At 40.4% G+C, this 13,017-nt stretch overlaps 1 protein-coding gene across 1 annotated transcript; it reads left to right on the forward strand.

The window, feature by feature from the left end:
- The first annotated feature begins 3,193 nt into the window (after window positions 1-3,193).
- Window positions 3,194-6,954, forward strand: LOC105069481 (T-cell surface glycoprotein CD1a). The gene is made up of 6 exons (XM_010955598.3): window positions 3,194-3,729; window positions 4,052-4,318; window positions 5,032-5,310; window positions 5,516-5,794; window positions 6,115-6,205; window positions 6,376-6,954. Exons 1-6 carry the CDS (start codon window positions 3,669-3,671, stop codon window positions 6,416-6,418), a joined length of 1,020 nt encoding a protein of 339 aa, XP_010953900.2. The 5' UTR covers window positions 3,194-3,668; the 3' UTR covers window positions 6,419-6,954.
- The last annotated feature ends 6,063 nt before the right edge of the window (window positions 6,955-13,017 follow it).

Raw genomic sequence — 13,017 nt, forward strand, 5'->3', positions numbered from 1 at the left:
CTTGGTTCCTTCTAGTGTATTATTCATTTCAGTAATTGTGTTCTTCTGCTCTGTTTGATTGTTCTTTATACTTACTTTTTGTTAAAGACGTCTAACTACTCACTCTTTGCATCCATTCTCCTCCCAAGTTCTCTGATTATCTTCACCATCATTACTCTGAACTCTTTCTTGGGTAGATTGCCTATCTCCTCATCACTTATTTCTTCTTCCAGGATTCTGTCTTGTGCCTTTGCCTGGAACTTACTCCTCTGCCACCTCATTTTGTCTAAATTTCTACTTGCATTTTTATGTAAGTTCATTATGTTTCTCAGCCTTGAGAAGTGGCCCTCTGTAGGAGACATCCTAGGTCTCCCAGAAGTGTACGCTGCTCTCATCACCCAGGGGCCTGTGGCAGCTGGTCCCAGAGTAAATTCTGGCCTGTGTTTGTGGAATTGTTTTGCAGGTTGCGAGATCAAAGTTTTCTAGCTTCTGCTGTCTGCCTCCTGGTGGGTGAGGCTGGTCTAGAGGCTGGTGCAGGCTTCCTGGTGGGAGAAGCTGGTATCTGCCCACTGGTGGCTGGAGTTGGGTCTTGGCCTTCTGGTGGGCAGGCCATGTCTAGAGGCATCTGTGGGATCAGCCATAGGTAGTGTCTGCTTATGGGTGGAGATATGTTTCCACCTGGTTAATTGGCCTGAGGAGTCCCAGCTCTGGAGCCTAAAGGCTGTTGGGTGGGGCCAAGTCTCTGTGCTAATGTTCAAGCAAGATATCAGCCTCCCAGAAGGAGAGGTCATTCACATGAACACCCCCAAATATCTGCCACCATGTCCATGCCCCCAGGGCGAGCCACAGCCACCCTGCCTTCCTCAGGAGACCTGCAAGCTCAGCAGGTAGATCTGACCCAGGTTCCTATGAAATTACTGCTTTTATCCTTGGTCCCAGTGAACATGAGCTTTTCTGTGTGACCCTTAAGCCTGCAGTCCGCTTCCCCAAGTCCTGTGGGGCTCCTGTAACCACGCCCACCGGCCTTCAGGGCCCAGCGCCCTGGGGGCTCCTCTCCCCGGTGCTGAAGCCCCCAGACTGGGGTGCCTAATATGGGACTCAGAGCTCTCACTACTGCGAGAGGACCTCTGCAATATGATTATTCTCCAGTTTGTGGGCCCTTCACCCAGGGGGTATAAGACCTGATTATATCATGAGCCCCCCCTCCTACTGGTCTCATCATAGTTTCTTCTTTATATTTTTAGCTACAGAAAATCCTTTCTGATAGTTTCTTTTCTTTTTTATTGCTAGTGTCCTGCAGTTATTTGTGGTCATGGTGTGTCTGTGAGAGGAGGTGAGCACCAGCTCCTTCTACTCTGCCATCTTGAAAGGAAGTCACAATTTTTTAATCTATAAAATATATGTGAAATATGAAGGTTGGATTTGATTACATAATTTCTTTGAACTATAACCTTATGAAATATGATAAATGATGTGTTTTTCATTCTGATATCCAGGGTAACAGCATCAAGAAACAAGAGTGTAATATCCTTACTTGTGTTCAAGGAAAAAGTTTATTGAGTTTGAAGGCAGTAAAGAGAGAGTCAGAAAAATATATGACCCAAAAAACATGTCACCCCTCAAGAAGAGAGGTGTTTATCACCTGAGTTTAAAGAAGGGCATTGCCACACTTGTTCGCTCTTTCAGAACATTTTTTGAGCTCTCATTTCCTTTTTAGGAAAAACAGTATCATTTTCTTTTAGGAAAAAATGAAGCAGTGTTGATCTTCTGCCCATCCCACATATATGATTCTTGTCTCATGACTGTCAGGCAGGACCAAAAATCAGAATTATGAGGCAGTTTTCAGTGTTGGTAATGGTACAGAAGAACATGCAGTCAGAAAATTTTGGGATTGAATTCCAGTTCCACAAACTAGCAGTTGTAAATTTTAGTGCAATTTAACTAACTCCTTTTTGCCCATTTTCAAGACTGAGAAGTTAATAATACCTACTTTTAAGGTTGTTGGGAGAAATGAGATACTTTATGTTGGCTTATAGTTGGTACTACAAGAATAAACCCTACCTTTGTTGATTGCAATTTTTATCAGAATTATCGCTGCACATCTAATACCTAACAGAAACAAAAAGATGTCTCATAAATCCATAAGATTCTCAGTTTTTTTAAGAACTCAAGAAAGGCCTAATATTCCAAACAAGTTTTAGTTCTGTGGAGTGACAGTGTCTCTTCAAAAACCCTGCAACCACTTACAGACCGAGCGTTTATAAGGGGTAGAATCACTTCTGAAACTGACCCAAACTCAGTTTTCTTTGAGAATCTGAGCTCTTCTTCTGACAAGGGGCCAGCAGCCCAGAATGCTTTTCTTAGTTGCGGCCTAGAAAGAGATCATATCTAGGACACCTGAGGTCTCAACTAACGCATACCAGTGTTACTGAGGTACTCGGAAAAATCAGGGGGTCGCCGGAGAGGACTGCGATCAAAGCCTGGTACAAAGAGTAAGTTCAGTTAATATTAAGTTTCTGTTCTCTCTTTTAGAAACGTGCAGACTACAAAATCCTTATCACAGTGTGATCACTTTTCATCTTACAGGATTGCATATAAGCTCTGATCTTCCTGTGTGTTCTATTGGAAAGAAATCTTTAATTGCCTTTAAATACCATAATTGCCTTTAAGTACCAGAACGTATCATTTTTTAAAAGAGACTTTATTTTTAGAGCAGTTTTACATTCACAGTAAAAGTAAGTGGCAATTATAGAGCTCCCGTATACCTCCTGCCCCCACATGAGCTGCTTCTCCCACCACCAATATCCCTCACCACCAGTGATACGTTTATTACAATTGGTGAACCTACAATGACACGTTGTTATCACCTGAAGTCCATAGTTTACATTAGGGTTCGCACATGGTGTTGTACAGTCTATGGTTTGGACATATGTGCAATGACATGTATTCACCATGATGGTCGCTTTCAGTATAGTTTCACTGCCCTAGGAATGCCCTATTATACCTATTTCTCCCCTGGTACCTAACCTCTAGCAACCACTGATTTTTTACTGTCTACATACTTGATTCTTCTCTGAGAATGTTGGAGAATTGATGATAGTTTATACTGTTTCTCGGGGCAATCATAGGGGATTCTGAAAAAGCTAATAAAGCAACCAATGAGAAATCAGTGATGTAACAAGGAGGAGTGAGGCTGAGAAAGGGGAAGAGAATACTTGAGGAAATATTCAAAAGGCAAGAGAAGAACAGAGGGACAGAAAAGAGCAGGGGCTTGAGAACCTTAGTCAGGCTGCTGGGAAGACATTTAGTTTCATGCCTGTATCGTACGAATGAGTAAAAAGGCCTTAAAGGCACATTGACTTTTCAATACCGTGGAAGACTTGGTCCATAGCGGTTAAATTAGAGGAAAGTGAACTGGTTGGAAGCTGGTGACGATGAGAGAAGCTGGAAGCCAGAGAGGACAGTCAGAACTGGAGCGGAAATGAGCATCTGAGTAGGAGGTCCAGGGTTTTGGGAAGGAACAGGTTTTCTTTCTTTCTTTTTTTTTTTCTTCAGACATTGACTAAAGGGAAGGTTTGTCTGTTGGTAGGAGTAGGAAGTCAGAACAGAGGTATTGTGGGGTAGGTTTGTTCAGAACAGAAACCAAAGACCAACTTTCCTGAGCAAAAGAAAGAACACCTGCAAATGAAATGCTGTTTCTGCAGCTTCCATTGCTGCTGGCTCTCCTCCCAGCTGCTGACAGTGAGGACGGTAAGAGCTCTGGCAACTGCCCAGCTAAGTACAAGAAGAGGGGTGTGTGTGTGTGTGTGTGTGTGCCGCACATGTTCGGCACATGTGTGTATGGGATGGTTTCCCCAACCTAGAGACTGCGAGTATCAGGCAAGTTTCATTCCAGCATCCCTGACTCCAGTCCTTTTGCTCTTTTGAAGGTTTATATAATGCATGGAACCCTGCTGAGATATCTGTGGCTTCCCTTTTCTCCAGATTCCGAGTTTCTCCTATTTGGCACTTTTCTTTCTCCATTCTTTCCTTCTCAACTCCCCTTCTCATTCTCTTTGTTCTTTTCCCACAGGTTTCCAGGAGCCAGTCTCCTTCCAAATCATCCATATCTTCTCCTTTTACAACCATTCCTGGGAACATTCTGTGGGCTCGGGTTGGTTGGGGGAGTTGCAGACTCACGGCATGAATAGCAGCTCTGACACTGTCATTTACCTGTGGCCTTGGTCCAGGGGCAACTTCAGCAATGAGGAGTTGATGGAAGTGGCAAGGTTATTTCAGACATTCTTCATTAGATTTGCTCAGGCATTTCACAACCATGCCATTCAGTGGATGCTTCAATGTAAGTTCAGTTTCCTTAACAGGGGCTGGGAATATGGGGGGTGTGTGTGAGGGGGGGTGTTTTGTGTGTCTCAATGAGTTTCTTATTCCTCTAGGAAACAGCCTCCACTCATTTCTGAACCTTGTAACAACTCCCCGCCATAGAGATGCAGTTATATACCTTAAGACAGAGGGTGTAATCCAGACCCTGATTCCTCAAATCGTTCAAGACTTCTGCTACCTACAAACACCTCTCTCGTTGACTGCGGCCTTTGCTTTATTATCTTCCATGAGTGGTCACCCCTTTCCCTGATCTCTGAGTAGATAGTCTCAGCTTCCTCACTCTATGGCTGACTCCTTAAAGTGTGATTTCCTCCCCCATTCAATCTCATCAGCGACCTCTGTCTATATATTCAGTGTAACATACTGCGTTCCATTCACCCTAGATTTTTATAACCCCCGCAGTCTCACACGAAGTCCTTCCTTATTCTCTCACCCGCACTGTTTATGCTGCCTTCTTCAAACACTTTGCCCCTTCCTTTTTGTCATTCATCTCTTTCTGCATCTCCAAATACTGTCAGTTCCCCTTTCTCTGAAGCTCTGATCAAACCAGTTTTGCTTCATTCCCTCAAATCTTCTAAACTCCTCCTTTCTCTTTCTATCTTCTTGTTGTTCAACTCATTTTATTTTATCATTTTCATTCTTTTTCTCTAATTTACAAACCCTCTTCCCCAGATCCCTTTGAGGTGCAGATAGCAGGAGGCTGTAAGCTGCGCTTTGGGGAAGCCTCAGTAGGCTTTGTGCAGGTTGCTTTTCAAGGATCAGAGTTCCTGAGCTTCCAGAACAATTCATGGTTGCCCTCTCCAGAGGGCGGAGAGACGGCTCAGCTTGTCTGCAGACTATTCAATTTGTACCAAGGCACCCAGGAAATAATACACAGGCTGCTCAGTGACACCTGCCCACGTTTCCTCTTGGGTCTTCTTGATGCAGGGAAGGCATATCTCCAGCGACAAGGTCAGTCCTGCACCTGCCCTCCAAGAACTTTCTGTTCTAAAACCACCTCTTCCCACCATGCCCTTCCAATTTAGGACAAGAAGGAGGGAAGGGGGAGAGGGGATAATGGGTGGCAGGTTCCTAGAGGTGGGAAAGGGGTGTCTGTCTAAAGTGACCGTAGAGTCTGCCTCAGAGTCCTCATCTGTGTCTCTCATGTCCTCGGCAGTAAGACCAGAGGCCTGGCTGTCCCCTGGCCCCAGTCCTGGTCCTGGCCGCCTGGTGCTGGTTTGTCACGCCTCTGGCTTCTACCCAAAGCCTATTTGGGTGACGTGGATGCGGGGTGAACGGGAGCAACAGGGCACTCAGAGAAGCGACGTCGTGCCTCATGCCGACGGGACGTGGTATCTTCGGGTGTCCTTGGAAGTGGAAACCAGAGAGGCACCTGGCCTGAGCTGCCGGGTGAGACACAGCAGTCTGGGGGACCAGGACATCGTCCTCTACTGGGGTGAGCAAGGACTGGGGCCCGGCTGGGAATGGGGGTTGGTGGTCCTTGAGCTGAGCAGGAAAGCCAGATGAAAAATTGGAATTTTGGGAACTCCAGACCCCAGAGGAATACAAATGAAAGGTAGGAATATGAGAGCCCCACAGACATAGGAAGATGTTGCACTTAATGAAGGAATCGTCTCTGAGGGAGGATGAGAGAAGAAATAGGGAGAAAGGAGACTGGGGAGGCAGACACTGGAATGAACAAAGGAAGAGCAGGGACATGCAGTGAAACCGAGAGTAGGTTTGAAATGACACCGTTGTGTGCACCCGGATCCACAGGGCATCGCAGCTCCGTGGGCTGGATCTTCTTGGCAGTGACGGTGCCCCTGCTGCTCCTGGCAGGTCTTGCGTTTTGGGCTCGGAAGCGCCGGTGAGTTCTTCGTGTCCATCCTTCCTGCTCTTTGCCCCACTCCCCACTTGTCTGCCCATCTTTGTTTTCTCTCTCTTTCCTCAGTGCTCCTCCCCCCAGCGCCCTTCCTTTTACCCGTCAGGTCTCCCCTCCACCCCATGTCGAGTGACTTCCATCTCTGTTCTTCCCAGGACACTCTGTCAACCCGCAAGCTCTCATCTCCCTTTGGAATGAGATCCCAGCAGCTCAGGAGCTCAGGATGTAGCTAAACACAGCCCGGTGATGCTGGCCTTCAACTCTCCATGTACAACTTTTTTTTGTTTTTATTTATTTCTGCTTAATGATCAGTTGTCCCTATAAGCTCAGTGTAATTTTGCAGGATTTGTAGTTCTAACCTAGTTTAAGGAACTTAAAATTTTCAACTTTAAAAATTTAAATTCTGAATGGAATGAGGTCCTAGGAACCTTCCCGTATTCAAATATGAATGTATAGCTAGACTTATTTCAGGTAACACTTCCTCCTGAGAACCTTCCCTGATTCACTAGTGGAAGCTGTCTCTGCCTCGTCTGAACTCCCACCACAAATTAACTGTAGTTTGCTAAGTCTCCCCCTCACTTCAGACCCCTTCTTGCAGCTATTATGTCCCTTTTCCCTTATAATTATTAAGCTTCTTGAGAGCAAAGTCAATGTTTTTCTACTATTTGTGTCCTTGGCGAAGTGTCTTACCTGCATGTACTACATTATCAATAAAAAATCTGTATTATATTTTATACTGAATTTATAGCCTTTTTTATTCTCTTCCTTCCTGCCATCTTTGTCGTAGCTGAGACCTTTGATGCGCTTCTTCTTTTAAATTGAAGTATAGTCGATTTACAATGTGTTAGTTTCTGGTGTACAGCATAGTGATTCAATTATTATATATGTATCTATATACATATCTCCTTTTCATACTCTTTTTCATCATAGACTCCTACAGGGTATTGATTATACTTCCCTGTGCTATACAGTGGGGCCTTGCTTATTTATTTTACATATAGTAGTTAGTATCTGCAAATCCCAAACTCCCAGTTTATCCCTCCCCACCTGCTTCCCCCTCTGGTAACCATGTGTTTGTTTTCTATATCTGTGAGTCTGTTTCTGTTTTGTAAAGAAGTTCATTTGTGTCATTTTTTTTAGATTCCACATAGAAGTGATATCATATGGTATTTTTCTTTCTTTTTCTGGTGTACTTCACTTAGTATGATAATCTTTAGGTCCATCCATGTTGCTACAAATGGCATTATTTCATTCTTTTTTATGGTTGAATATACATATATACACACCACAACTTCTTTATCCAGTCATCTGTCGATGGACATTTAGGTTGCTTCCATGCCTTGGCTGTTGTAAATAGTGCTGCTATGAACATTGGGGTGCATGTATCTTTTTGAATTAGAGTTCCCTCCAGACACAGGAGTGGGATTGCTGGGTCATATGGTAAGTCTATTTTTAGTTTTTTCAGGAATCTCCATACTGTTTTTCATAATGACTGCACCAAACTACGTTCTCACCAACAGTGTAGAAGGGTTCCCTTTTCACCACATCCTCTCTAGCATTTATCATTTGTGGACTTTTTAATGATGGCCATTCTAACTGGTGTGAGATGATGCTTCATTGTAGTTTTGATTTACATTTCTCTGATAATTAGTGATACTCAGCATTTTTTCTTGTGTCTATTGGCCATTGGTATGTCTTAATTGGAGAACTGTTTGTTTGAATCTTCTACCCATTGTTTGATTGGGTTGTTTGTTTTTGTTATTGAGTTGTATGAGCTGTTTGTATATTCTGAAAATTAAACCCTTGTCAGTTGCATTATTGCAAATATTTTTTTCCCATTCTGTAGGCTGTCTTTTCATTTTATTTATAGTTTGCTTTGCTGTGCAAAAGCTTATGTTTAATTAGGTCTCATTTGTTTATTTTTGCTTTTGTTTCTATTGTCTGGGTAGACGCCATAGGAGGACATTGCTATGGTTTATGTCAGAGAATGTTTTGCCACTGTTCTCTTCTAGGAGACTTACAATGTTTTGCCTTATGTTTAAATCTTTAAGCCATTTTGAGGTGTGTGTGTGTGTGTGTGTGTATTACATGAGTGTTCTATCTTCACTGATTTAAATGTGGCTGTCTAGCTTTCCCAATACCACTTCCTAAAGAGACTGTCTTTTCCCCATTCTATATTCTTCACTCTTTTGTTGAAGATTAATTGACTGTAGGTGTGTAGGTTTATTTCTGGGCTCCCTATTCTGTTCCGTTGATCTATATGTCTGTGTTTGTATCCATACCCATGCTGTTTTGATTACTGTAGCTCTGTAGTATTGTCTGAAGTCTGGGAGAGTTATTTCTCCAGGTTTGTTCTTTTTCTTCAGTATTACTTTGGCAATTCAAGGTCTTTGTGATTTCATATAAATTTTAGGATTATTTGTTCTAGTTCTGTGAACAATGTTCTGGGTAATTTGATAGGGATGGTACTAAATCTGTAGATTGCTTTGGGTAGTATGGTCATTTTAACTATAATAATTTTTCCAATCCAAGAGCATGGGATAGCTTTCCATTTCTTTAAATCATCTTTAGTTTCCTTAATCAATGTTTTATAGTTCTCCACACATAAATCTTTCACCTCCTTGGTCAGGTTTATTATTAAGAATTTTTTTTGTTGTTGCAATTTTAAAAGTGCATTTTTTTCATTTCCTTTTCTGATATTTCATTATTAGTGTAAAATAAGCAACCAATTTCTGTATGTTAATCTTGTATCCTGCTACCTTGCTGAATGTGTCTATCAGGTCTAGTCATTTTTGTGTGGAGCCTTTAGGGTTTTCTGTGTATAGTATCATGTCATCTGCATGTAGTGACAATTTTGCCTCTTCTCTTTTCATTTGGATCCCTTTTATTTTATTTCTTGTCTGATTGCTTTGACTAGGACTTCAAATACTGCGCTGAGTAAGTGGTGAGCGTGGGCATCCTTGTCTTGTTCTAGATTCTAGCAGGAAGGTTTTCCATTTTTCATGGGTGAGTGTTATGCTGGCTGTGGGTTTGACGTAAATAGCTTTTATTATGTTGAGATATGTTTCCTCTGTACCCACTTTGGTAAGAATTTTTATCAAGAATGGCTATTGAATTTTATCACATGCTTTTTCTGCATCTATTGAGATGATTATGTGATTTTTGTCCTTTCTTGTGTTGATGTGGTGTATCACATTGGTTGATATGCATATGTTAAAGCATCCTTGTGTCCCTGGGATGAATCCAACTTGATCATAATGTACAATCTTTTTAATGTAATTTTGGATTCAGTTTGCTAACATTTTATTGAGAGTTTTTGCATCTATATTCTTCAAAGATACTGACCTGTAATTTTCTTTTTTGGTAGAGTCTTTATCTGGTTTCAGTATCAGGCTGATGGTAGCTTCATAGAATGAGTTTGAGAGTATACCCTCCTCTTCATTCTTTTGGAAGAGTTTGAGAATGATGGGTATAAGTTCTTTGTATGTTTGGTAGAATTTCTCAGTGAAGTCATCCAGTTCTAGACTTTTGTTTGCAGAGAGTATTTTTTTGTTTGCTATTTTTTTTTTAACTGATTCTGTTTCACTTTTAGTGATCAGTCTGCTCAGATTATGCATTCCTTCTTGATTCAGTTTTGATGGACCATACGTTTCTAGAAACTTGTCCATTTCTTCTAGGTTGTCCAGTTTGTTGGCATATGACTTTTCATAATATTCTCTTAGGGTTTTTTGTGTATTTGCAGTTTTGGCTGTAATTTCTGCTCTTTCCTTTCTTACTTTGTTTATTTGAGCTCTCTCTCTCTCTTCTTCTTGGTGGGCCTGGCCAGAGGTTTGTTGATTTTGTTTACTCTTTCAAAAAAGCAGCTCTTGGTTTTATTGATTTTTTTCTGTTGTTTTTTAACCACTATTTTATTTATTTCCTCCTTGACCTTTATTACTTCTTTTCTTCTGCTACTTTAGGTTTTGTTTATTCTTCTTTTTCTAATTCTTTAGATGGTAGATTTGGTTGTTTATTTGAGATTATTGTTTTTTGAGGAAGGCCTGTATCACTATGAACTTCCCTCTTACGAATGCTTTTGCTTCATCCCATAGATTTTGTGTAGTTGTATTTTCATTGCCATTTGTCTCAAGGTATTTTTAAAAATTTCTTCTTTGATTTCATCATTGACCCATTTTTTTTTTAAATTAGTATGTTGTTTAGTCTCTGTGCAATCTTTTTTTTTTTTTTTTTTCCTCAGTTCTCTTCTTGTGGTTGATCTAGTTTCATGCCACTGTGGTCAGAAAAGATGCTTGAAGTAATTTCTATTCTCTTCAATTTGTTGAGGCTTGGTTTGTGTCTGAGTATGTGGTCTATCCTAGAGAATGTTCCACGTGCACTTGAAAAGAATGTATATTCTGTTTTTTGGGGATGTAATGTTTTGAAAATACAATTAAGTCTAACTGTTCTATTGTATCATTTAGGATCTCTGTTGCCTTATTGATTTTCTGTCTAGAAGATCTGTCCAATGATATTAGAAGGGTGTTGAAGTCTCCTGCTATTATTGTATTCCCATCAATTTCTCCCTTTATGTCTTTTAGTATTTGTTTTATGTATTTAGGTGCTATACTGGGTGCATGTATGTTAACGAGTTTAATATCCTCTTCTTGCATTTCTCCTTTTATCATTATATAGTGTCCTTCTTTGTCTTTCTTTATGACCTTTGTTTTAAAGTCTGTTTTGTCTGATATGAGTATTGCTACCCCCGATTTCTTGACATTTCTATTTGCGTGAAATATCTTTTTACATCTCTTCACTTTCAATCGAGGTGTGTTCTTTGCCCTAAAGTGGGTCTCTTGTAGGCAGCATATTGTATGTTCTCATTTTATTATGCAATCTGCCACTGTATGTCTTTTGACTGGAACATTTAATCCATTGACATTTACAGTAATTATAAATAGTTGTGTATTTATTGCCATTTTAAACCTATTTTCCAGTTGATCTTGTGTTTCTCCTTTGTTTCTTTCTTTTTCTTGTTGTTTTTCCATTTGTGGATTGACAATTTTATTTTGTATTATCTTGATTTCTTTCGTTTTAATTTTTGTGACTTTATGGTTTTGATTTGTAGTTATCCTGTTTTTCAAATATGGTAACCCATTACTATATCTACATTCTATTCTTTAGACTAGTAATCATACAGGCTCAGACACATTCTAAAAAGAAAAACGTCCACACTTTCTTGCTCCTTTCTCCCGCATTTTATGATTTTGATGTCCTCTTTTAGATCTTCATGTTTATTCTTTTGCTGTTCATTGTAGTTGTCACATTTCCAATTGTGATTTTCTCTTTTCTGTAGATTTTTGCTTCTTTTTTTATTTAGAGTAGCCTTTTCAATATTTCTTTTAGGATAGATTTAGTATTTCTGTATTCTTTTAGTGTTTGCTTGTCTGAGAAACTCTTAATATCTCCTTCTATTCTAAATGATAATTTTGCTGGGTAGAATATCTTAGTATGAAGGTTTTTCTCTTTCAAAACTTTAAGTATATCTTGCCATTCCATTTTGGTCAGTAACATTTCTGTAGCAAGTCAGCTGATAGCCTTATGTGGGTTCCCTTGTAACTAACTCTTTTGTTTTTCTCTTGCCTTTAGCATCTTCTGTTTAGCTTTAACTTTGGCCATTTTAATTATAGTATGTCTTGGTGTGGGTCTGTTTGGGTTCATCTTGTTTGGGACCCTCTGTGCTTCTTGTACTTGGATATCTCTTTCCTTCTTTAGGTTTGGGAAGTTTTCAACCATAATTTCTTCAAATAGATTTTTGACCCCTTTTTCTCTTTCTTCTCCTTTTGGGACCCCTATTATGCATAGATTGGCATGCTTTATATTATCCCATATGTCCCTTTATAGTTTTGTTTTTGTTTTTGGTCTGATTTCCTGATTGGGTGATTTCCATTATTCTGTCTTTCAGATCACTTATTGGTTAATTTGCATTATTTAGCCTGCTATTTATTGCCTTTTTAGTTTGGCTTTCATCTCAGCAATTGAATTTTCTGATTTTAATTGGCTCCTCTTTATAGTATCTATTTCCTTTTTATAGTAATCTGCATTTTTATCAATAACCTCTCTTAATTCTTTCAGTGCTGTTTTAGCATCTTTTTGAACTCAAGTTCTGGTAAACTGTAGCAGTCTATTTTCAAGACCTCTCCCTGGGTTCATCTGCTGAAACCTGAGCTTTGACAGCCTGTCCCAGCACACAGCAGCTGCCTTGTGTCTCGAGCTTGGGACTGCATAGACCCTCTGTGCTAGCTTCTCTCTGTTCTTTCTGCTGCAGAGCAGAGCATCGCCTGTGCTGTCCTCCAAGCTTCCGAAGCTCCCCTTCTGTCCCAGCTGACTTCTCCACTGGGAAGGGGGCTTCCTAGGGTGAGGACACTTTTCTTCCTTCACTGCTCCCACCCTGGGGGCAGGTCTCATCCAATTGTTTTTTCTCATACACAGCTTCATGAAGAGTTGTCTTATAGTTCCACTTGTATAAGATCTGCCAGAGTTTAGTAGGTATTTTGTGAGAATTGGTCTACATGTAGATGTATTTTTTGATATATTTGTAGGAGAGGGTTAGTGCCACATCCTTCTACTCTGGCACCTCTATTCAAGCCCCTCCCTTGATGCTCTTTTTTTTTCTTTTTTTGAGTTGTAGAAAGAATTTTTCAAGCAATTTTAGGATTACAATAAAAGTGTAGAATAGAATTTTCCCATATAACCCTTGCCTCCACATATGCATAGGTTTCCCCCAAATCAACACCACTCACCAGACTGGTACAATGTTT

Source organism: Camelus bactrianus, chromosome 21, assembly GCF_048773025.1.
Source record: "Camelus bactrianus isolate YW-2024 breed Bactrian camel chromosome 21, ASM4877302v1, whole genome shotgun sequence".
Taxonomy (NCBI): domain Eukaryota; kingdom Metazoa; phylum Chordata; class Mammalia; order Artiodactyla; family Camelidae; genus Camelus; species Camelus bactrianus.

Bases quoted from the DNA above. Each gene is read 5' to 3' on its own strand.
- LOC105069481 (XM_010955598.3), top strand. From the start codon at position 3,669: ATGCTGTTTCTGCAGCTTCCATTGCTGCTGGCTCTCCTCCCAGCTGCT. The intron at 5,795-6,114 runs GTGAGCAAGGAC...CCGGATCCACAG, and splicing joins GGACATCGTCCTCTACTGGG to GGCATCGCAGCTCCGTGGGC. The intron at 6,206-6,375 runs GTGAGTTCTTCG...TGTTCTTCCCAG, and splicing joins TTTTGGGCTCGGAAGCGCCG to GACACTCTGTCAACCCGCAA.